Consider the following 24,428-nt stretch of genomic DNA (forward strand, 5'->3'; position numbering starts at 1 on the left):
GTGACGGAGTTTGGTAAAGTGTGTGGAAGAAGAAAGTTAAGAGTAAATGTGAATAAGAGCAAGGTTATTAGGTACAGTAGGGTTGAAGGTCAAGTCAATTGGGAGGTGAGTTTGAATGGAGAAAAACTGGAGGAAGTGAAGTGTTGTAGATATCTGGGAGTGGATCTGTCAGCGGATGGAACCATGGAAGCGGAAGTGGATCATAGGGTGGGGGAGGGGGCGAAAATTTTGGGAGCCTTGAAAAATGTGTGGAAGTCGAGAACATTATCTCGGAAAGCAAAAATGGGTATGTTTGAAGGAATAGTGGTTCCAACAATGTTGTATGGTTGCGAGGCGTGGGCTATGGATAGAGTTGTGCGCAGGAGGATGGATGTGCTGGAAATGAGATGTTTGAGGACAATGTGTGGTGTGAGGTGGTTTGATCGAGTAAGTAACGTAAGGGTTAGAGAGATGTGTGGAAATAAAAAGAGCGTGGTTGAGAGAGCAGAAGAGGGTGTTTTGAAATGGTTTGGGCACATGGAGAGAATGAGTGAGGAAAGATTGACCAAGAGGATATATATGTCGGAGGTGGAGGGAACGAGGAGAAGAGGGAGACCAAATTGGAGGTGGAAAGATGGAGTGAAAAGGATTTTGTGTGATCGGGACCTGAACATGCAGGAGGGTGAAAGGAGGGCAAGGAATAGAGTGAATTGGAGCGATGTGGTATACAGGGGTTGACGTGCTGTCAGTGGATTGAATCAAGGCATGTGAAGCGTCCGGGGTAAACCATGGAAAGCTGTGTAGGTATGTATATTTGCGTGTGTGGACGTGTGTATGTACATGTGTATGGGGGGGGTTGGGCCATTTCTTTCGTCTGTTTCCTTGCGCTACCTCGCAACCGCGGGAGACAGCGACGAGGTAAAAAAAAAAAAAAAAAAAAAAAAAAAAGAGAGATATACATAAGTATACGTATGTAAGTAGGAAGATGGCCAGAGAGCATTATTGGATTACATGCTAACTGATGGGGGCGTGAAAAAGACTTTTGGATGTTAATGTGCTGAGAGGGGCAACTGGAGGGATGTCTGATCATTATCTTGTGAAGGCGAAGGTGAAGATATGTAGAGGTTTTCAGAAGAGAGAATGTTGGGGTGAAGGGAGTGGTGAGAGTGAGCCAGCTTCGAAAGGAAGTTTGTGTGAGGAAGTACCAGGAGAGATTGAATGCATAATGGAAAAAGGTGAGAGGTAAATGACGTAAGGGGAGTGGGGGAGGAATGGGATGTATCTAGGGAAGCAGTGATGGCTTGCACAAAAGATGCTATGGCATGAGAAAAGTGGGAGGTGGGGAGATTAGAGAGGGTAGTGAGTGAGGTGATGAAGAAGTAAGATTGTTTGTGAAAGAGAAGAGAGGCATTTGGATGATTTTTGCAGGGAAATAGGGCAAATGACTGGAAGATGTATAAAAGAAAGAGGCAAGAGGTCAAGAGAAAGGTGCAAGAGGTGAAAAAGAGGGCAAAGGAGAGTTGGGGTGAGAGAGTATCATTAAATCTTAGGGAGAATAAAAAGATGTTTTGGAGGGAGGTAAATAAAGTGCATAAGAAGGGGGCAAATGGGAAGGTAATAACAAGTGGTGGTGAAGTGAGAGGGAGATGGTGCGAGTATTTTGAAGCTTTGTTGAATATGTTTGATGATAGGGTGTTTTGGTTGAGGTGGTGTGTGAAGTGAGAGGGTCAGGGAGAATGATTTGGTAAACAGAGAAGAGGTAGTAAAAACTTTGCGGAAGATGAAAGCCGGCAAGGCAGTGGGTTTGGATGGTACTTCTCTGGAATTAATTAAAAAAGGGGGTGACTGTGTTGTTGACTGGTTGGTGAGGATATTCAATGCATGTATGGTTCGTGGTGAAGTGCCTGAGGACTGGCAGAATGTATGCATAGTGCCAATGTACAAAAGCAAAGGGGATAAAGGTGAGTGTTCAAATTACAGAGGTATACGTTTGTTGAGTATTCCTGGGAAATTATATGGGAGGGTATTGATTGAGAGGGTGAAGGCATGTACATAGCATCAGATTGGGGAAGAGCAGTGTGGTTTCAGAAGTAGTTGAGGATGTGTGGATCAGGTGTTTGCTTTGAAGAATATATGTAAGAAATACTTAGAAAAACAAACGGATTTGTATGTAGCATTTATGGATATGGAAAAGGCATATGATAGAGTTGACAGAGATTCTTTGTGGAAGGTATTAAGAGTATATGGTGTGGGAGGTAAGTTGCTAGAGGCAGTGAAAAGTTTTTATCAAGGATGTAAGGCATGTGTATGAGTAGGAAGAGAGGAAAGTGATTGGTTCTCAGTAAATGTCGGTTTGCGGCAGAGGTGCGTGATGTCTCCATGGTTGTTTAATTTGTGTATGGATGGGGTTGTTAGGAAGGTGACTGCAAGAGTTTTGGAGAGAGGGGCAAGTATGCAGTCCATTGTGGATGAGAGGGCCTGGGAAGTGAGTCACTTGTTGTTCGCTGATGATACAGTGCTGGTGGCTGATTTGGGTGACAAATTGCAGAAGTTGGTGACTGAGTTTGGTAAAGTGTGTGAAAGAAGAAAGCTGAGGGTAAAAGTGAATAAGAGCAAGGTTATTAGGTTCAGTAGGGTTGAGGGAAAAGTGAATTGGGAGGCAAGTTTGAATGGAGAAAAACTGGAGGAAGTGAAGTGTTTTAGATATCTGGGATTGGATTAGGCAGTGGATGGAACCGTGGAAGCGGAAGTGAGTCACAGGGTGGGGGAGGGGGCGAAGGTTCTGAGTGCTGAAGAATGTGTGGAAGGTGAGGACGTTATCTCGGAGAGCAAAAATGGGTATGTTTGAAGGAATAGTGGTTCCAACAACGTTATATGGTTGCGAGGCATGGGCTATAAAGAAAGTTGTACGGAGGAGGGTGGATGTGTTGGAAATGAGATGTTTGGGGACAATATATGGTGTGAGGTGGTTGATCAACTAAGTCCTGAAATGGTAAGAGAGATGTGTGGTAATAAAAAGAGTGGTTGAGAGAGCAGAAGAGGGTGTGTTGAAATGGTTTGGACACATGGAGAGAATGAGTGAGGAAAGATTGACAAAGAGGATATATGTGACTGAGGTGGAGGGAACAAGGAGAAGCAGGAGATAAAATTGGGTGTGGAAGGATGGAAAGAAAAAGATTCTGAGTGATCAGGGCCTAAACATACAACAGGGTGAAAGGCGTGCAAAGAATAGAGTGAATTGGAATGATGTGGTATACCAGGGTGGACATGCTGTCAATAGATTGAACCAGGGCATGTGAAACGTCTGGGGAAAACCATGGAAAGGTCTGTGGGGCCTGGAAGTGGAAAGAGAGCTGTGGTTTCAGTGCATTACACATGACAGCTAGAGACTGAGCGTGAACGAATGTGGGCTTTTTGTCTGATCCTGGCACTGCTTCATGCCCCCGTTGTGTGTGTGTGTGTGTGTGTGTGTGTGTGTGTGTGTGTGTGTGTGTGTGTGTGTGTGTGTGTGTGTGTGTGTGTGTGTGCTGTTTCATGTGTGGCAGGGTGGAGACGGGAATGGATGAAGGCGGTAAATATGGATATGTACATGTGGAGACTTACAATTGGTGTGCAGGTTGCCATTGTCCTTGTGAAGCAAAGATAACTCCAGCATTTTACTCCCTCACAAAGATAACTCCAGCATTTTACTCCCTCAAAGTAGATAAATGTCTTTGATACCTTTTAGGCTAGTCTTAATAAAGTTGTGGTCTTTCATAATACCCCCCCCTTTTTTACTCTCTTATCTGTAACTGAAGTAGTTTGTATGTCATAATTCAAATAAATAACTTTATCCCTGAACATAGCATTGCAGGATCTTTCAGTTTACTTTGTTTCAATTTCAAATACAAAACAGAAAGTGGCTCCTATACCTTTTGCTATAGGCCTTACTTTGGGTAAGGTGCTGTGCAGAATAACATTTGACACCCTGGATATGTTCCACATCATGCAAGAAGCAGACAAATTTTATCTATGGGGTGTGATTGTTAGATAAAATATAAGGATTTTCATCAGAGTTAGGAAATTAAAGTAATTTTTCTTTCCTCTGTGGTCTGTTTTACGAGCATAAGATTTTTTTCCATACATGATCACCGTTTCCTGTGTTAGCGAGGTGTTGCCGGAAACAGACAAAGAAAGGATGCATCTACCAATTCATTTTCTTAACTAGCAATTGCATAGCACTAGCTGGCATCTGTTCACATCACTTCTCTCCTGGCTTACTTATGCTGGGGAAGTTACACCAACCACTGGTGCATTCACACTTCATATCTGGATGATGTGGTGAGTGAGAAATGCTTATATGTGTTTTTCTTCTTTCTCCTTCAATTTCATAAGATTTTTCTACTCAATTTTGATATTTCTGAAAATCTCAGTCTAATGGGAATATGACATAATCAGTGACAGTTTACAAGGGGTTAAAAGTCCCTTTCCACTGTTCATGTCATACTTAGGAACCAGTAATTCAATCAAAACATGTACATGTATACTGATACGAGATCCAAATAAGCTAATGGCTAACCCAACAATCATTAACACATATGTAGCTCTTGTACAAGCCACAAAGAATTGAAACAAATGAAAAATCTCTCATCAGAAGTGATAGTGATATATCTATATTTCTAAACATGGAACATTTCCCAGCTGTTGGAGGATGAATTGAAAAATATAAGAGTAAGAATTCACATAGATATTCCCAATTACCAGTCTTTTTCAGCACACAATTCCACAGGCTACTCACCATTACCAGTCATAATATTGAACACTCCATACACACCCATTATACTTTCAACTGCCATATTACTTACCTACACATTTCAATCACCCATCACTAATACCCGGTCTCATTCACTAAAACTGTTCACACACTCACTCAGCTACTCCCACAACATTTGCCTCTCATAGTCTTTCTTGTCATGGCCAGATGCATAGGCACTAATAATCACAATAATCACCCATCTCTCAGCTTCCACTTTCAGTTTTACCCACATCAACCTAGAATTTATTTCCCTACACTCTAATCACACACTCCCACCTGCTTAAGGAGTAGTGCTACTCTTTCTTAGTTCTTGTTCTCTCACCTACCACTTGACTTTAATCCTTAGACATTTCTAAACCATTTTTCCCCTTACACTTTACACTTGAGCTTTGTTTAACTCAGAGCCAGACCATCCAAGTTTCTTTCCTCAAACATACTCCCTATCTCTCCTCTCTTCTCATCTTGGTTACATCCACACACATTCAGACACCCCAGTCTGAGCCTTTGAGGAAGATGAGCACTCCCGGCTTGGCTCTTCTGTTTCCTCTTTTAGAAATTTAAATACAAGAAGATGAGGGTTTCCAGCCCTATGCTCCTGCCCCCTTTAGTCGCCTTCTATGACACATGGGGAATATAGAGGTAGGATTCTTTCTCCCTTATCTCATGGATAAGATGCTTCATCAAATATCTATGGAAGCTTTTTGCCTTTGACATTCTAATATCTGTTGCCATAATATTGCCAATTATCAACCTTAATTATGGAGCAGCATTTCCAAGTATAAAATGCTGTTCATGGTAAACATTTTTATATACCATAATAAACGTTATTCAAATTATTCAACCATACAATTAGCTTTTGCTAACACAAATAGTAATGTATACTATTGTACTAGTGTAATGGAGGCAAGAAAAATTCAATCAATGATGACAAAAAACATTAGAACACTCATGCACCTAACAGCACTGCTTCTCACGCTCTTTGACTGCATAGCAGCTATTTGGACAACAACTCTCAGAAAATGTATACATTTCTGTAGTTAGGAGAAATTACTCTATTCACTGCATGCAAAATCTAATCCATATGCTTAGTTTTTGAACCCCCCTTATTGGGAAATGGTGCTAGGTCTTTAGCTTATCACAGTGAAAGGTCTTGTGTGATACTGTTAACAATGAAAGAAAATTCATAAAATGCCTCATCATGCCTCATCCTCTATCATTATACCTAGGAGTCTGACTAAATACTAATATTATCACCAGTTACTCAAATTCATCACTACAAATAATAGTAGATTATTATACAGCCCAATGCCCATACACTTTAATACTAAGATTCACTTCATCAAAATGTCAGTTTCTATCACCATGAGACTTAAATCATTTAGGAAGACTGAAAATACTTACAGATACCTCAACATAAAAGAAACAATGTGTTTAAGGTGTTGCACAGCCTAAAAACTCTTCCAGTAAATGTGGAACTGAAAACAAAGTTCAGTTAAAAATATCAACACACCAGGAGCTACATAACCAAAAGTCTGTATTTATGAATAAGAATTTACATGGGTTATCATACATGAAGAGAATTATCAAGTTACACAAAATGCTAGACACTGACCTGCTATTTTCTTCGCTGCTTCTGGTGAGGCAGGATGAGTAAGTACACTCATACGCTGATACTGGCTACTCATGATCAACTCATTGGCTTCCAGGGTCCCAGGAGACATAAGGGTGTATTCATCACTCAAAAGTTGAACTGCAACAAAATATTGCGAAGGTAGTAATATACTGATGCAGTCTGCTAAAACTAACCTCTCTACCCACCCCATCCATAAACAAATCAAACAATCATGGGGGCATCAAACACCCCAGCCGCAAACCGACATTCACTGGGGACCAAACACTTTCCTCTCTTTGTACTCTTACACATGCCTTACTTCCTTGGTAAAAACTTTTCACTGCTTCTAGCAACTTACCTCCCACATCACATACTCTTAAGACATTCCACAAAGCATCTCTATCAACCCTATCATATGCCTTCTCCAGATCCATAAATGCGACATACAAACCCATCTGTTTTTCTAAGTATTTCTCACATACATTCTTCAAAGCAAACACCTGATCCACCAATACTCTAACACTTCTGAAATCACACTGCTCTTCCCTAATATCATGCTCTGTACATACCTTCACCTTCTCAATCAATACCCTCCCATGTAATTTGCCAGGAACACTCAACAAATTTATGTCTCTGTAGTTTGACCACTCACCATTATCCCCTTTGCACAATGGCACTATGCATTCTCCCAATCCTCAGGCACTTCATCATGATCCATAAATACAATGAGTATCCTTACCAGCCAATCAACAACGCAGTCACCCCCTTTTTCAAAAATTCTACTGAAACAACATCCAAACCTGCTGCCTTGCCGGCTTTCATCTTCCACAATGCTTTTACTACCTCTTCCCTCTTAACCATACCATTCTCCCTGACCCTCTCACTTTGCACACCACCCCGACCAAAACACCCTATATCTGCCACGCTATCATCAAACACATTTAACAAACCTTCAAAATATTCACTTCCCCAAAACCATTTTCTTTACTCTCCCTAAAGTTTAATGATACTCTCTCACCCCAACTCTCATTTGCCCTCTTTTTCAACCCATGCATCTTTCTCTTGACCTCCTGCTGCTTTCTTTTATACATCTCCCAGTCATCTGCACTCCTTCCTTGCAAGTATTGTCCAAAAGCCTCTCTTTTCTTTTCACTAACAACTTTACTTTTTCATCCCACCACTGACTACCCTTTCTAAACTGCCCATCTCCCACCTTTCTCATGCCACATGCATCTTTTGCACAAGCCATCACTGCTATCCTAACTACATCCCATTTCTCACCCACTCCCCTCACATCATTTGCTCTCAACTTTTGCCATTCTACATTCAATCTCTTTTGGTACTTCCTCACACAAGTCTGCTTTCCAAGCTCACTTACTGTCACCACTCTCTTCTCCCAAACACAACATTCTCTTCTTTTTTGAAAACCTCTACAAATCTTCACCTTTGCCTCCACAGGATAGTGATCAGACATCCCTCCAGCTGCCTCTCTCTGCACATTAACATCCAAAAGTCTCTCTTTACATGCCTATTAAGTAACATGTAATTCAATAATTCTCCATCATTACTCTATCAAAAAAAAAAAAAAAAAAAAAACACTAATGTGCCTTTCAAAGATTTCACACCCCATATCCTTCTCACAACTTCATTACTTATACTATATCATAATTTCAAAAGGTAATCCCATAATTTCAACAAAAGAAGATCCATTATCAATGCTGCTACATAAATCTATAAATATTCTAAATCTACTTTGTTAAACCTAATATAGTCCTGATAATGTATATAACTGATGTACAACAAAATTTCTCAAAATGTGTAGTTTCATATGAATGTACTGTAAGCTAAATGTAACAATATCCATACCTATTTCACGTGGAGCAAGATACACAGAAAACAGGTAAAATCTTAATTCTTGAATAACTCACATTTAAATTTGTTAATCCCCCTAACAAATCTTAATTCCTGAATAACTTTGGCATTTAAATTTGTTAATCTCCCCTAACCTTGCATCTGTAATTAGAAGGGGATAAGACAATTATTCCAGAGATGAAAATAAGTTGTTTTAATTATGGGGGTTGGAAGATCAGAAGCTTTTTTCTAAGCATGAGAAGGTCCCTCAAGTACACATCCTGCACCAGAATACTTTATACAACTGAAATAAACAGAAACAATACATGAGATGAACCAAATGAGAAAACTAACCAATAAGAGCTTCGATGTCAAAGAAGAGAACATGAGAATTTGCATCCTGTTTATTTGTGCGAAGTCCCTGGATCATGAGTGGACACGTTCTCATCTTGGAACTATCATGAATGTCCTGGTAGTTGTTCTGTTCTCCTAATACCTGCTGGATCCCTCTCTGAAGATAAACAGTTGTTTTGAAAATGAGACTTTACAGTACTTGTACTTAAGAAAGACAAGCCAAGCTTCATTTGTCTTTATCTACCTCCCAGGTCATATCAGATTCATAGTTAAAAAAGAATAATTTTTACAACAATGGTAAACATCTCCAATAATGAATATTAAAAAATCATTAAAAAATGATACACAATTCAAGTATATACTCTATATAAAAACTGAACATCATATGTCCATACATGAGAATCAGAGAAGGTGAGTGGCACTGTATTTGCTTTGCACTGTCAAAAGAGTCAAGAAAACAAAACCCATTCAAAACCTTTTTACAATTTTCACCCAAACAGAAAATGCAAGAATATGAGGTTAATCAAAAGGAAATAAAAAAAGCAAAACCTTCTTACTTAACCCTTACACTCCAGCAAGCCTTACATTAGCATGTGTGCTAATGTTCATGGGCTTTGTTTCAAACACCCACCAACACAATGACACAGTTGCTCAGTATCACCCTGGCCATTATACAGTCAGAAGAATGTAAACACAGTCAGCAAAAGGTTATAAACAAATACATGCAAATAAAGATTATTTCCTGTTTAAGGATCATCATATCAAGGCCTTCTATTGTGGTGAACCACCCTCATCACTGTCCATTTACTCTGATTCAACTTCTTCGACCATGTATCAGACCAGCTTTGGAATCTGTTAATGTCCTCTTGTAAGATAATGCAATCTTCCTTGCTTTTCACTTCCCTCATAATCTTTGCATCATCTGCCAACACATTCAGGTAAGAGTCATTTACATAGGTCAAGAGGAGTAATGGTCCCATATCAAAAGCCTCCAGCACTCTACTGCTGACTTCAACCTATTATGTGTAAGTTCTTCTGATATGCTTCTCTTGTTCTCTTCCATGAAGATAATCTTTTATCCAATGATGAAGTCCCCTTCTTCCTGCCAGTGATCTAGCTTCAAGATCAGCCTCCTATGTAGCAGAGTACTAAATGCTTTCCCACAGAAATCTAAAATGGTTAATTCCTCTATAGACAGCCATCAACTTGTTTTCTGGTTGTCTTTTCCAGATCCTCAAAGATCTAGTCAGTCAGTGAGACTGGCCTGTGTGATAGAGTATCTACTCTTTTCTACATTTCTACATCTCTTGATCAATCAGCAGCAAACCTGACAAAGTGATATAGGAGGATATGGGAAAGTCATTACAGGGTTAGGGTTTTGGCAGCTCCCATCTAATTCCAAACAAGGTGAGGGGGGTTCCCCCCTCCCAACATTTTCTACATTTCCTGATCAACCAGTACCAAACTATACACAAGAGGATGGTCAGAGGGATGTGGGTGGGGGTGAGGGTGAGGGCAATAGCAGTAGACCTTATGGGATGGTTGAGATTTTCCCAATCTAATGTACTTCTGTTCCATGTATGTTTCCATACTTCTTGATTAATCAGCAACAAAAGTGACAGCAATACAAGATGAAATGAGGAAGGTCGTAGAGTGGTACAACATATGCACTGTTATGGAATTTAGGGGGTTATTTTATTCGTCCGATAGACAGGTATTCCTGCTAATACATAAATATATAATCAAATACAATATAAGATTATCACATAAAAAGAACACATATAAAAAATGCTGATCTGTAATTGCTAGCTGACTGCAATGTAGATGAATGTCTAACATTGACACAATCTCAAGGAAGTCTGCATTAGCCCAGAGGTAGTTGCTGATTTGCTGAGGTTGGATCCAATTACCTACTGAACACCTCTGAAGTCTTAGAAGTTGTTTGAAAAGGGTGGGTGAAGTAGAGGCTTCTTCACCAAAATAAGAGGGTTAGTATGAACCAGGCCCAGACTTATATATTTCAGAAAATATATCTCACAGCTTGTGGGACTGACTGCAAGGGAGAGAAAATGTGACTGACTTCTGTCATTCATAGAGTAGCAATTCTGACTGTCAATGTGAAATGTGAGCTTTCCCAACACATTTCCAAACTCAGTAAATATACCAGCTTCAAAAGACATTGCAAACACACAAAAGTATTCTGGTCTGGAAACTATTAGTCCTTTCACAGAGTCACAAGTGATTCTGAATCTCTCATTCTAAAATTTCACAGAATTAACATAATCATCTCTAAACAATTGAAGGCTGCATTGTACTTGCTAAAGGCAAGGTCAGGTGACATGTTCTCCCCTATTTCATAATACAGTATACTGATGCTCATGCCCAATATTCTACATTACTTCTGATTTCTTCATTTCTCCATAACAGTGTATATGAAACTTAACTACTGGTGGTCTTGCTCAAGACTTGACTAATATTTGAGTGGAGTATCAGGATATTCTAAAAGGGGAAACAGAAGAGGGAGTCAAATGGGGAATGCTCATTCTCCTCAAAGGCTCAGACTGGGGTGTCTAAATGCGTGTGGATGTAACCAAGATGATAAAAAAGGAGAGATAGGTAGTATGTTTGAGGAAAGGATCCTGGATGTTTTGGCTCTGAGTGATACAAAGCTCAAGGGTAAAAGGGAAGAGTGATTTGGGAATGTTTTGGGAGTAAAGTCACGAGCTGGTGAGAAGACAAGAGCCAAGGAAGGAGTAGCACTACTCCTGAAACAGGAGTTGTGGGAGTATGTGATTGAGTGTAAGAAAGTAAATTCTAGATTGATATGGGTAAAACTGAAAGTGGATGGAGAGAGATGGGTGATTATTGGTGCCTATGCACCTGGGTATGAGAAGAAATATCATGAGAGGCAAGTATTTTGGGAGCAGCTACGTGAGTTTGTTAGCAATTTTGATGCAAAAGACAGGGTTACAGTGATGGGTGATATGAATGCAAAGGTGAGTAATGTGGCAGTTGAGGGTATAATTGGAGTACATGGGGTGTTCAGTGTTGTAAATGGAAATGGTGAAGAGCTTGTAGATTTGTGTGCTGAAAAAGGACTGGTGATTGGGAATACCTGGTTTAAAAAGACAGATATACATAAGTATACGTTTGTAAGTAGGAGAGATGGCCAGAGAACATTACTGGATTATGTGTTAATTGATAAGCGCATGAAAGAGAGACTTTTGGATGTTAATGTGCTGAGAGGTGCTACTGGAATGTTGTCTGATCATTATCTTGTGGAGGTGAAGGTGAAGATTTGTATAGGTTTTCAAAAGAGAAAATGCTGGGGTGAAGAGTGGTGAGAGTAAGTGAGCTTGGGAAGGAGACTTGTGTGAGGAAGTACCAGTAGAGACTGAGCACATAATGGAAAAAGGTGAGAGCAAATGACGTAAGGGGAGTGGGGGAGGAATGGGATGTATTTAGGAAAGCAGTGATGGCTTGTGCAAAAGATGCTTGTGGCATGAGAAGCATGGGAGGTGGGCAGATTAGAAAGGGTAGTGAGTGGTGGGATGAAGCATTAAGATTATTAGTGAAAGAAAAGAGAGAGGCATTTGGACAATTTTTGCAGGGAAATCATCCAAATGACCACAAGATGTATAAAAGAAAGAGGCAAGAGGTCAAGAGAAAGGTGCAAGAGGTGAAAAAGAGGGTAAATGAGAGTTGGAGTAGGAGAGTATCATTACATTTTAGGGAGAATAAAAAGACGTTTTGGAAGGAGGTAAATAAAGTGCATAAGACAAGAGAACAAAGGGGAACATCGGTGAAGGGGGCTAATGGGGAGGTAATAACAAGTAGTGGTGATGTGAGAAGGAGAAGGAGTGAGTATTTTGAAGGTTTGTTGAATGTGTTAGATGATAGAGAAGCAGATATAGGGTGTTTTGGTTGAGGTGGTGTGCGAAGTGAAAGGGTCATGGAAAATGGTTTGGTAAACAGAGAAGAGGTAGTGAAAACTTTGTGGAAGATGGAAGCCGGCAAGGTGGTGGGTTTGGATGGTAATGCTGCTGAATCTAGTAAAAAAGGAGGTGACTGTGTTGTTGACTGGTTGGTGAGCATATTCAATGTATGTATGATTCATGGTGAGGGGCCTGAGGATTGACAGAATGCATGCATAGTGCCATTGTACAGAGGCATAGGGGATAAAGGTGAGTGTTCAAATTACAGAGGTATAAGTTTGTTGAGTATTCGTTCTGGGAGTGTTGAAGAATGTGTGGAAGGCAAGAACATCATCTTGGAAAGCAAAAATGGGTATGTTTGGAGGAATAGTGGTTCCAACAATGTCATATGGCTGCAAGGCGTGGACTATAGATAGCGTTGTGCAGAGGAGGGTGGATGTGTTGGAAATGAGATGTTTGAGGCCAAAATGTGGTGTGAGGTCGTTTGATCGAGTACGTAATGAAAGGTAAGAGATATGTATGGTAATAAAAAGTGTGGTTGAGAGAGCAGAATGGGGTGTGTTTAAGTGGTTTGGTCACATGGAGAGAATGAGTGAGGAAAGATAGACAAAGAGGATATATGTGTCAGAGGTGGAGGGAACAAGTAGAAGTGGGAGACCAAATTGGAGGTGGAAGGATGGAGTGAAAAAGATTTTGAGCAATCAGGGCCTGAACATGCAGGAGAGTGAAAGGCGTGCAAGGAATAGAGTGAATTGGAACGATGTGGTATAACGGGGTCAATGTGCTGTCAATAGATTGAACCAGGGCATGTGAAGCGTCTGGGGTAAACCATGGAAGGTTCTGTGGGGCCTGGATGTGGAAAGGGAGCTGTGGTTTCGGCACATTATACATGACAGCTAGAGACTGAGTGTGAACGAATGTGGCCTTTGTTGTCTTTTCCTAGCGCTACCTCGCACGCGTGCGGGGGTTATCATTTCATGTGTGGTGGGGTGGCGTCAGGACAGAATAAAGGCAGCAAGTATGAATTATGTACATGCGTATATATGTATATGTCTGTGTATGTATATATATGTATACATTGAAATGTATAGGTATGTATATGTGCATGTGTGGACATGCATGTATATACATGTGTGTGTGGGTAGGTTGGTCCATTCTTTCCTCTGTTTCCTTGCGCTACCTCGCTAACCCAGGAGACAGCAACAAAGTATAGTAAACAAAATAAATATCACCTGTGGGTAACTACTTACCTGTGCAGCATGTCTGATAGCTGCTAAGTTTCGATGTCTGAGTCCTCTAAAGAGGTGAACAGCAGGGTTTGCCAAGCCAGCTTCTGAGCCAGCACCACCACTGCCACTACCTGGGCTTGCTGAATGCTCATCACAAGCTCCCAAAACCTCCTCTGCTGTCACACCTTGTAAGACACGATCAAGGTGACCTGTTGCAATACAAAGGCAATTAATTTCAAATTACAGATCTATTCATGTGTAAGTCTGCTTTTACCTTATTCATATATGATAACTTTTTCTCAGATCTACAAGAGAGTTATATTCATTTCAAAAACCAGTATCTACATATCTATCACTGTCCAACCTATTAGCATCCTAATGTACATGCAAGATATTCTTTTCTTTTCAAAGGTGAATCTAATACCTATTTAAAGCTAAATCTAATATTTACTCTATCAGTGGCAGTTATTACATATCTTTTCAAAAGTTACTTTAAACAACAATCACATTATTGTCTTTCAAAATCAATATAAGCACATTGAAAACATTTCATGTACTTAAATCACTACCATGCACAAGATGCATAAAACACTTCACTGTAAATCTCTCCATTTATGGTCCTTTCTTTTACCCAAGGTGTTAACTCATATCTTTTTAATATACCATTTGATTCACGCACCACAGCAAGGTACATAAAAAAAAGTTGTATTTGCATAAATGCACTATCTAGCTGTGTCATGTATAATATATCAAAACCATAGCCTATCATTCACAGCCAAGCCCCAGAGATTGCTTCAAGGTTCACTTAAAGCACTTCACAAGCCCTAGTTCAGATCACTGATAGATCATCAACACCACATCACATCAATCCTAAGAGAGTCACCCTCCTGAATATTCACATCTGGATACCCTAACGCCTACTCACCTCCATCCTAGCAGAGTAGTCAGACAGATGAAAAATGAAGTTTAATGTAGACAAGTGTAAGGCTATGTACTATGGAGACAAGAATACACGTCACAACAACAAACTATTCAGAAATTCCCTAATCAAAGTAAATGAAGAAAAGGACCTTGGAGTTGTCATTTCTAGCAACAATCTGAAATACACTAGACAGCGTCAAACAGCAAGTAAAAAAAGGCAATCAATTGCTAGGTTTCATAGCCAGGAACAAAGATTACAAGACACCAGAGACAACTCTAACGCTTTGTAATTCTCTAATAAGACCACACCTTGAATATGCAGTCCAGTTTTGGTCCCCAAACTATAAAAAAGACAAAGAAAAATTAGATCACGTACAAAGACCTGTGACAAACTTAATCCTATCCCTTAGAAATCTGGTATACAAAGAAAGGCTAAAATGATTATATCTCTTCTCCCTTAAAAAAATGTAGACTTTGTGGCAACTTAATCCAAGCATTCAAAATTCTGAACAAATCTGATAAAGTAAATCATGAACATCTTTCAGAAATACAAGGAAATATGGTTACAAGGACAAATGGAATAAAACTCAAAGCTAAAGGATGTAGTACAGACATAGAAAAAAGCTTCTTTTCCTATACGTGTGCTGAGCACTGGAATAAGTTACTGTCAGATGTAGTGAATGCTAAAATCATAAATACCTTCAAAAGTCGTTTAGACAAGTATCTTATAAATTCAGGTATACTCTGAGAAAAAAGACCAGAAATAAACTGTATAAACGACAATGGTAACTGGGACAAAAGAAGGCTAATATGTGGCAGAGGGGAGTCAGTGATAGCTTAAAAACTACTGAGCAGAATTACATTTTCTCATCAACTTAAACTTTTTTTTTCATCAGACAACCCAGTCATGGGCCAATCAAGCCTCCTGTCATCTGTCTTTCTCATTTAACTTATGTAAATTCTCACCCATCCAATACTTCACTTCATCTCTCTTACTTCCATCCACTTCCATGTCTACTTTCAGGTACCTTAAACACTTCACTTCCTCCAGGCTCTCTCCAATCAAACCAAGACTCACACCAACATACCTAGCCCAACTAGTACTCTTCAAAACCTTATTTCAAATCAACTCTCAGCCTCATCTTTTCAAACACAATTTCAAACTCAGATACCAGCTTCTTCAGTTTCTCATTTAAGTATGCCAACAGAACAATACCATCTGCAAACAGCAACTAACTCCCCTCCCAGCAACTCCTACAAAATCCAGCATACTGTAGACCAGCCCAACTCTCCAAGTCCCTTACATTTACTTCCCTCACCATCCCACCCATAAACAGCCAAGGTGAAATCAAACATATTGACACAAACCCAACTTCATTTGCTCATGTCATCTTTAAAATAATGAAAAAATGCAAATGATTTATTCTCCCAATAAAAAGTCCCTGCATCTAATAGATTTCCATGTGCACCAAATATTCATACCATCACCTATCATACACCTTCTCCAGATCCATAAATGCCACATACAGATCTCCTTCTTTCTCCATGAGTTTCTTAGTGGCAAATACCTGGACCAAACATCCTCTACTGCTCCTGAAGATACACTGCTCCTGCACCAAACAGGATCTACGAACACCACCGCCCTCTCAATCACCACTCTCCCATACAACTTACCAAGTATGTTCAACAGACTTATATCTCTGGTATTTAAAAACATTTACTTTTATCACCCTTATCTCTCCTTGGATCATACAGACACAAAATCACATAAATACCAGTCACCCCTTTTTTAAAAAATTTAGTTGCAATCCTATCAACTCCAGTGGGTTTACCACACTTTGTCTTATGCAAGGCTTTTACTGCCTATTCTCTTTTCAATGAAATCATTCACCCCACATCTTCCACCCTATCATCTCACACATTCAACAGTCCTTTAAAAAAATCACTCCAACTCCTCTTTACATCTTCTTTGCCTGTTACCACTTCCCCATCTACTCCCTTCATTAATGCTTCCATTTGTTCTCTTGTTCTCCTCATCAACTTATTCATCTCATAAAACACTTTGTTATCCTCAATGAATTTTACTGATACCATCTCATCCTATTTCTCACTTACCCTCATTTTCAGTCCCAGCACCTTCATGACCTCCTGCTGCTTTCTCTTACATATCTCCCAATCCCACACTTTCCTTCCAAGCAGATATCAATGATTTACCTCTTTTCTCCTTCACTTGTAATTGCAACTTCCTAATCCTAACACTTACTGCCTTTTCTCAAACACCCACATCCTATCTGCAAACTTCACCCACACAAATATGCCCACTACCTGTAATTCCTTTGTTCTTACCTCATTTCATTCTTCATCTAATCTCTGTGGGTATCTCCAAACACAAGCCTTTTTTTGAAATTCTCCAACTTTCACCACTCCATTCCCAACCATGTGATTTCCTTTTTTCCTAAAGTCACAAAAACTTTCACATATTGATCAAGAAGTTATGACATCCCACCAGCTGCCCCTCTCAGCAGAATACTTCCCACGTATTCCCTGCGTGTCGTAGAAGGCGACTAAAAGGGGAGGGAGCGAGGGGCTGGAAATCCTCCCCTCTCGTTTTTTCTTTTTTTTTTTTTTAATTTTCCAAAAGAAGGAACAGAGGGGGCCAGGTGAGGATATTCCAAAAAAGGCCCAGTCCTCTGTTCCTAACGCTACCTCGCTAACGCGGGAAATGGCGAATAGTTTAAAAGAAAAAGAAAAAGAAAAGTCTCTCCTTTCCATGCCTGTCAATTAGTACATAATACAATAATGCCTAATGACTTTAACCCCACTCAACCATGAATACTTGTGTGTGTATATACCCTTTTTTTAAACCAGGTATTCCCTATCATCAATTCTCTTTCAGAAAGGAACTCCACAAGCCGTTTACCATTATCATTTATATCTGGTAACTTGTGCCCCTAGTTATAAACTCAACAGCCTCATCACCTACTCTTGCATTCAAAGCTCTCACCACTATTACTCAATACTTTCCATCAAACTGCTGACACACTCACTCAACTCCACCTAAAATACTTGCCTCTCTTCCTAACAGGTTTATAAGCACTGATGATCACCCACATCTCATAATCTACTTTCATTCTCACCAACATCAGTTCTGAGCTCACTTCTTTAAACCTTCCAACACATTCTCACAACTCCTCCTTCAGTAAAAGTGCCATTCCCTCCTAATTCTTAACCTCACACAAATCCTAGACTTTAACCCTTGGACAGTTCTAAACCATTCTTCCCCCTTCTCCTTGATTTTAGTTTCACTCAGAGCCAGAAAATCCAGGTTCCCCTCCCCAAACATTATACCTATTTTCCCTTCTTCTCATCCTGGTTACATCCACACAGATCCAGGCAACTCAGCTTAAGCCTTTAAGGAGCAATGCTTATCTGGTTCCCTCTTCTATTCCCACTTATAGATAGCAAAATAAATTAAGGAAAGGGTTTCCAGACCTCTACTCCTTACTCTTTTAGTTACATTCCATGGTTAGTATTCTATTCCTCTCACATATCCCCAAAGACAACAATATTTAGAAACTTATATTTCTAACATGAAAACCAATAAAATACTTTTTGATAGGTGCTTTCCTTTTCCACTTTAGCATGGCAGCAACAAAAACAGATGATTGAGCCTTCAAGGAAAGCGCCTCACTTAGCTCCTTTTGCTCCCACTTTTACAAAGTAAATAAAGAAGGGTAAGATTTCTGGCCCTAACCTCCTACCACTCTTCGTCAACTTTTAAAACATCCAAGAAATACATGAATAATAATCTTTTTCCAATTCCCTAAGGATAGGCAAACACTAGTACACAAGTTTACAAATGAAAAATTAATAAAAGGCAAACCAATCAATTCAAATGCTCTAAGCCAACTCAACTAAGTAAATGTTCTACAGTGAATAACACCCAACTAACCTGTCTCCATCTGCCAGACATAAACAGATCCATCGTGTGTGGCAACCATTAAGAAGTCATGTTCTGGTCGCCATTTGACACTGAGAACAGGATAGAGATGCTTAGAAGCTAGAAGCACCAACTTGCACTCCTTGATGCTAAGCAGTGCTACACTGTGGTCTTCAGAAATGCTGCATATGCAGTTCTGGATGCGAGGCTGCAACATGATAAAATCTACCATCAGTCCATATCCTTGAAAAATACTTCATAAGTATTTCTGTCATTAGACACCTTCACACAATTCACTGACAACACCTGGAAATAAAAAGGAATGCATTTCATGTAAGAGCTCACTCGAAAGGAGTCTGTCACTCTCTGATAATGCAAGAAGTACAGCCTTGAAGCTGAGAGCCAGCCACATGAAAAGAAGTTTGCAGGAAAGTAAGAGGCATATATGGAAAAGAGTGAATTACAGCAATATGGTATACAATCAGCTGAACAAGGGCATATGAAGCAACTGTGGGAAACCATGGAAAGGTCTGTAAGGGTTTGGGTTTGGAGAGGGGTTCTGGTTTTGGTGCATTATAAATAATACTTGCCTTAGTATTATAGCTTATATTTTCAAGATAAGAAAACTACTGGTATAACATTATTGCTTGTGTGCTAAGAAAATTATGTGTTCACTTATGTAAAGTTTGGAGTAAAAAAATAAGTAAAATTACACACAAAATGTGTGTATGTGTAGTATGACTAGTGCATAAAGTATAAACAATTGCCTGAAAAGTGTGTACTATACATAAGTAAACATCCGGTGTAAAGAACAGAAAGGTCTCTAGAGCCTGGATGTGGATAGCGAGCTGTGGTTTTGGTGCATTACACATGACAGCTCATATATGGATGTCAGCAGATGTGGCCTTTCTCCATCTGTTTCCTAGTGTTACCTCATTGATGCAGAGGGCAGTGATCAGGTAAGGGTGAGAAGAAGAGATAGTAAAAGTCATCATTCTTTTTTTTCCTTCATGCATTTGTGGTGTTTCCTGTAGGGTGGGATGGTGTTGGAAACGGATGGCAATGCACAAGTATGAATATGTTCATGTGTATACATGTATGTATATCATCATTATACATAATCGCTGTTCCCTGCATCAGCGACGAAGTGTCAGGATACAGAAGAACAGCCCATAAGCATATATATACATATCAACATATACACACATACACATACATATAAACACATGTACATATTCATACTTGCTTGCTTTCATCCATTCCCATCACTACCTCACCACACAGGAAAGTGTTGCTACCCCCCGCTTCAGCGAGGTAGCGCCAGGAGAACAGACAAAAAAGGCCACATTCTTTAACACTCAGTCTAGCTGTTATGTGTAATGCACCAAAACCACAGCTCCCTATCCACATCCAGGCCCCACAGACCTGTCCATGGTTTACCCCAGATGCTTCACATGCCCTGGTTCAGTTCATTGACAGCATGTTGACACCGGTATACCACATCATTCCAATTCACTCTATTCCTTGCACACCTCTCACCCTCCTGTATGTTCAGGCTCTGATCACTCAAAATCTTTTCCACTCTATCCTTCCACCTCCAATTTGGTCCAACACTTCTTCCCTTCACCTCTGACAAATATATCCTCTTTGTTAATCTTTCCTCACTCATTCTCTTCATATGTCCAAACCATTTCAACACCCTCTTCTGCTCTCTCAACCACACTCTTTTTGTTTTTACACATCTCTCTCACCCTTTTATTACTTACTCGATCAAACTACCTCACACCATATATTGTCCTCAAACATTTTCATTTCCATCACATCCACCCTCCTCCGTACAACCCTATTTATAGCCCATGCCTTGCAACCATATAACATTGTTGGAACTACTCTTCCTTCAAACATTCCCATCTTTGCTTTCTGAGATAACGTTCACTCCTTCCACACATTCTTCATCGCTCCCAGAACCTTCGCCCCCTCCCCACCTTATGACTCACTTCTGCTTCCATGGTTCCATCCACTGCCAAGTCCATAGCCAGATATCTAAAACATTTCACTCTCTCCAATAAATAGATATCTGGTAGTGGACTCAAGCAGCAGATGGAACAATGGAAGCAGAAGTGAGTCACAGGGTGGGGGAAGGGACGAAAGTTCTGAGAGTGATGAAGAATGCATGGAAGGAGAGAACATTATCTCGGAGATCAAAAATGGGTATGTTTGAAGGAATTGAAGTTCCAAAAATGTTATATGGTTGCGAGGCATGGGCTATAAATAGGGTTGTACGGAGGAGGGGGATGTGTTGGAAATGAAATGCACGAGGACAATATGTGGTGTGAGGTGGTTTGATCGAGTAAGTAATGTAAGAATAAGAGAGATGTGTGGTAATAAAGAGTATGGTTAAGAGAGCAGAAGAGGGTTTGTTGAAATGGTTTGGACATATGGAGACAGGAGTGAGGAAAGATTGACAAAGAGGATATATGTGTCAGAGGTGGAGGGAACAAAGAGAAGCAGGAGACCAAATTGGAGGTGGAAGGATGGAGTGAGCAATCGAGGCCTGATCATACAGGAGGGTGAGAGGCATGCAAGGAATAGAGTGAATAGGAATGATGTGGTATACTAGGGTTGATGTGCTGTCAATGGACTAAGCCAGAGCATCTGAAACATCTGGGGTAAACCATGGAAAGGTCTGTAGGGCCTGGATGTGGAAAGGGAGCTGTGGTTTTGGTGCATTACTCATGACAGCTGGAGACAGTGTGAACAAATGTGGCCCTTTTTGCGTTTTCCTGGCACTACCTTTACAATCACATATCAGCACCCTAACCTTATACATGCAGCACTATATTACACAGTGTAGAGAGGAATTTCTGCACCTCCAAAGATGTCTTCAGTCAACCTTTTGACCCATGACAAACATGAATCCAACCTGCATCCCTCTATCACCTTAAATGGCCAATCACTCCCAAACGACAAAAGTTTAACACCCCTTAGGATCACATACAAAACATAAAACACACTTGACATTCACTCCTCAAATCACAAATAGCAGCACAAAAGCAACAAACAGCTTAGTCCCCAAATCTATCAACAGCAAACTTAAAACTGCAAACCACACAAAACATAGCACTCGGAACAATCACTGGCAGCCTAGCAACCACAAACACTCATCACCTACAAAACAAAACAAAATTCCTCTCATTATAATCTCACCTCAGTATGTTCGGAACTCAATGCTTTGCAACATCACTTGACACTTCCTATTCAAAACCCTCCTAAACTAACAACCTAACCCTACGTAGAAATAAAAACCCTACCCTTGCTTCACACTTCAGCAATCCACACATACAGATCTCCCACCTCCAATGCACAAAACACCAAAATGATTTATACACAGAAATGAATCAACAAGCTCTACAGCTACTCTCCCAGCTCAATCTTGAACATCATCCCACTAATCATACAACCATCTGAAACCACGATTCCTGGGCTTTTACAAGTTACACTTTCTCATCTATCTAAATTCTCAACATCACCCATTCCTACAACACAACAAAAACTAACTCAACATATCTCAAGACCCCTCCTACTTGTGATGCAACCACCCTAAAGAATACACTGAACATTTACTGCTCAGCTGCCCCACATTTGCTTCACACAGACATAGACACAGCATCAGTACAGTTTTGACCTTAGGTCTGACCCAGTGGATGTGTTTATCATCCTAGCACTGCAGAGGTTCTGTAAAACTGTAGAAGAAGAAAGGAACTTTGGGCAAGAGGGTAGGTATGAGATGAAAAAGAAACAGCCAAATTTGCTCAAATCCACTCTCTAGATGTTATGTGTAATGTACTGAAACCAGAGCCCCTTACCCACAACCTGGCCCTACAGATCTTACCGCAGTTTCCCCAAACCACTTCATGAGCCCAGGTTCACCCCATTGAGAAAAAATGTCATACCCCATACATCACATCACACCAATTCACTCTATTGCTTGCATGCCTTATGCCCTATTGCTTGTTTAGACCCCAAGATTCTTAGCTTTCACTCCACCTATCCATTTCTCTTTGGTTTCTCCCTTCCCCTTTTTCCCTCCACTTCTGACATGTATAATTTGGTTTCTCCCTTTCCCTTTTTCCTGCACTTCTGACCAGTACAACCTCATAGTTATCCTTTTCTCATTCAACTTCTTTTTTCTTTTAAACTATTCGCCATTTCCCGCGTTAGCGAGGTACCATTAAGAACAGAGGACTGGGCCTTTGAGGGAATACCCTCACCTGGCCCAATTCTCTGTTCCTTCTTTTGGAAAAAAAAAAAAACGAGAGGGGAGGATTTCCAGCCCCCCGCTCCCTCCCCTTTTAGTCGCCTTCTACGACACGCAGGGAATACGTGGGAAGTATTCTTAATCCCCTCTCACATTTCAACACATCCTCTTCAGCTACAACAGAGACACCTCTTTCATTTCTCATTTGATCAACCCTCCTCACACAACTTACTGTCCTAAAACATTTCTCCTCCAATACTTTCATCAACCCTTTACATTTTTGTCTAAGGCTTATGCTTTACATCCATACAACAATGATGGGACTACTACATTATCAAACATACCCATCTTTATCTATAGACAATGACCTCTCTTTCCTCAAATTTCTTAATGCACCCACAACCGTTATCCCTTCGCCCACCCTATGGCAAACTTCAGCTTCCATGGTTCCAATCACTGCCATCTCCACTCACAGGTATCTAAAATTTGCCACTTCCTCCAAGTTCTGTCCATTAAAATCACACTTCAAATAACCTGTCTTTTTTCACTAGCAAACCTAACAACCTTGCCTTTATTCACATTTACAGTCAACTTTCTATTTTCACATGCTCTTCCAAACTCAAATACTTTCTCACTTAAATAAGCCACAAGCACTGTGCCATCAACAAACAACAACTGACTCACTTCCCATCAATCCCCCCTAATCCATACTGCATACCTGCTCCTCTCTACAAAACCCTTGCATTCAACTCCCTCATCACCCGATCCACTAACAGATTAAACAACCATGGTGACATCACACACCTCTGCCACAGACTCACCCTCCTCTCTACCTACTTGCACACACACATTACTCTTTTGATAAAAACTTTTCACTGATTATACAATCTCTTTTCTCACATCATTTGTTTTTAACCCTTTCACAGAGCATTTCTATCATCCCTGTCACTTTTTCTCTAAATCCATAAAGTCCACATGCAGATCTTTCTCAGTCAAGTATTTCTCACACACTTTCTTCAAAGCAAACACTTGAGCCACACATCCTTTAACAATCCTGAAACCACACTGTTCTTCCCAAATATGATACTCTGTGAGTGTTATCACCCTCTCAAGTTCACTTCCTCATCCCACCACTCACTACCCTTTCTCACCTACCTACCTTCCAATTTCAGCATGCCACACACCTCCCATTCTCCACTTACTCCCCAAGCTTTATTTACACTTACCTTTTGCCATTCTACACTAAATCTCTCCTAGTATCTTTTCATAGAGCAAAAATATTTATGTACCTTTCCTCAAACATACTACCTATCTCTCCATTCTTCTCATCCTGGTTACATCTAAACTCACATGAACAGTGAACAAGTAACAGTTGCTAGTAAAAAAATAGAAGTGCACAAGCAGTACTTACAGGGAAAGACTGCAGAAAACTGACAGATGTACAAGAGAAAGCAAAGCAGCACGAGGTCAACAGGAAGGTGCAAGGGTTAAAAAGAGATGGCAAATGAGCAGTGGTGAGAGAGTATCAGTAAACTTCAGGGAGACGAAGATGAT

General features: G+C 40.2%; 1 protein-coding gene across 4 annotated transcripts in view; it reads right to left on the reverse strand.

Annotated features, from left to right (window-relative positions):
* Rbcn-3B (WD repeat-containing protein Rbcn-3B) overlaps positions 1-24,428 on the reverse strand; it is a 393,934-nt gene that overhangs the window by 202,797 nt on the left and 166,709 nt on the right. For all 4 annotated transcript variants that reach the window (XM_071666665.1, XM_071666667.1, XM_071666666.1 and 1 more), the window contains 4 exons: positions 18,629-18,824; positions 13,777-13,964; positions 8,592-8,748; positions 6,387-6,524 (listed from right to left, as the gene is read on the reverse strand). In XM_071666665.1, the coding sequence (XP_071522766.1) occupies positions 6,387-6,524; positions 8,592-8,748; positions 13,777-13,964; positions 18,629-18,824 (679 nt within the window). The remainder of the gene's footprint in view (positions 1-6,386; positions 6,525-8,591; positions 8,749-13,776; positions 13,965-18,628; positions 18,825-24,428) is intronic.

Source organism: Panulirus ornatus, chromosome 11 (genome assembly GCF_036320965.1).
Source record: "Panulirus ornatus isolate Po-2019 chromosome 11, ASM3632096v1, whole genome shotgun sequence".
In the NCBI taxonomy this organism is placed as follows: domain Eukaryota; kingdom Metazoa; phylum Arthropoda; class Malacostraca; order Decapoda; family Palinuridae; genus Panulirus; species Panulirus ornatus.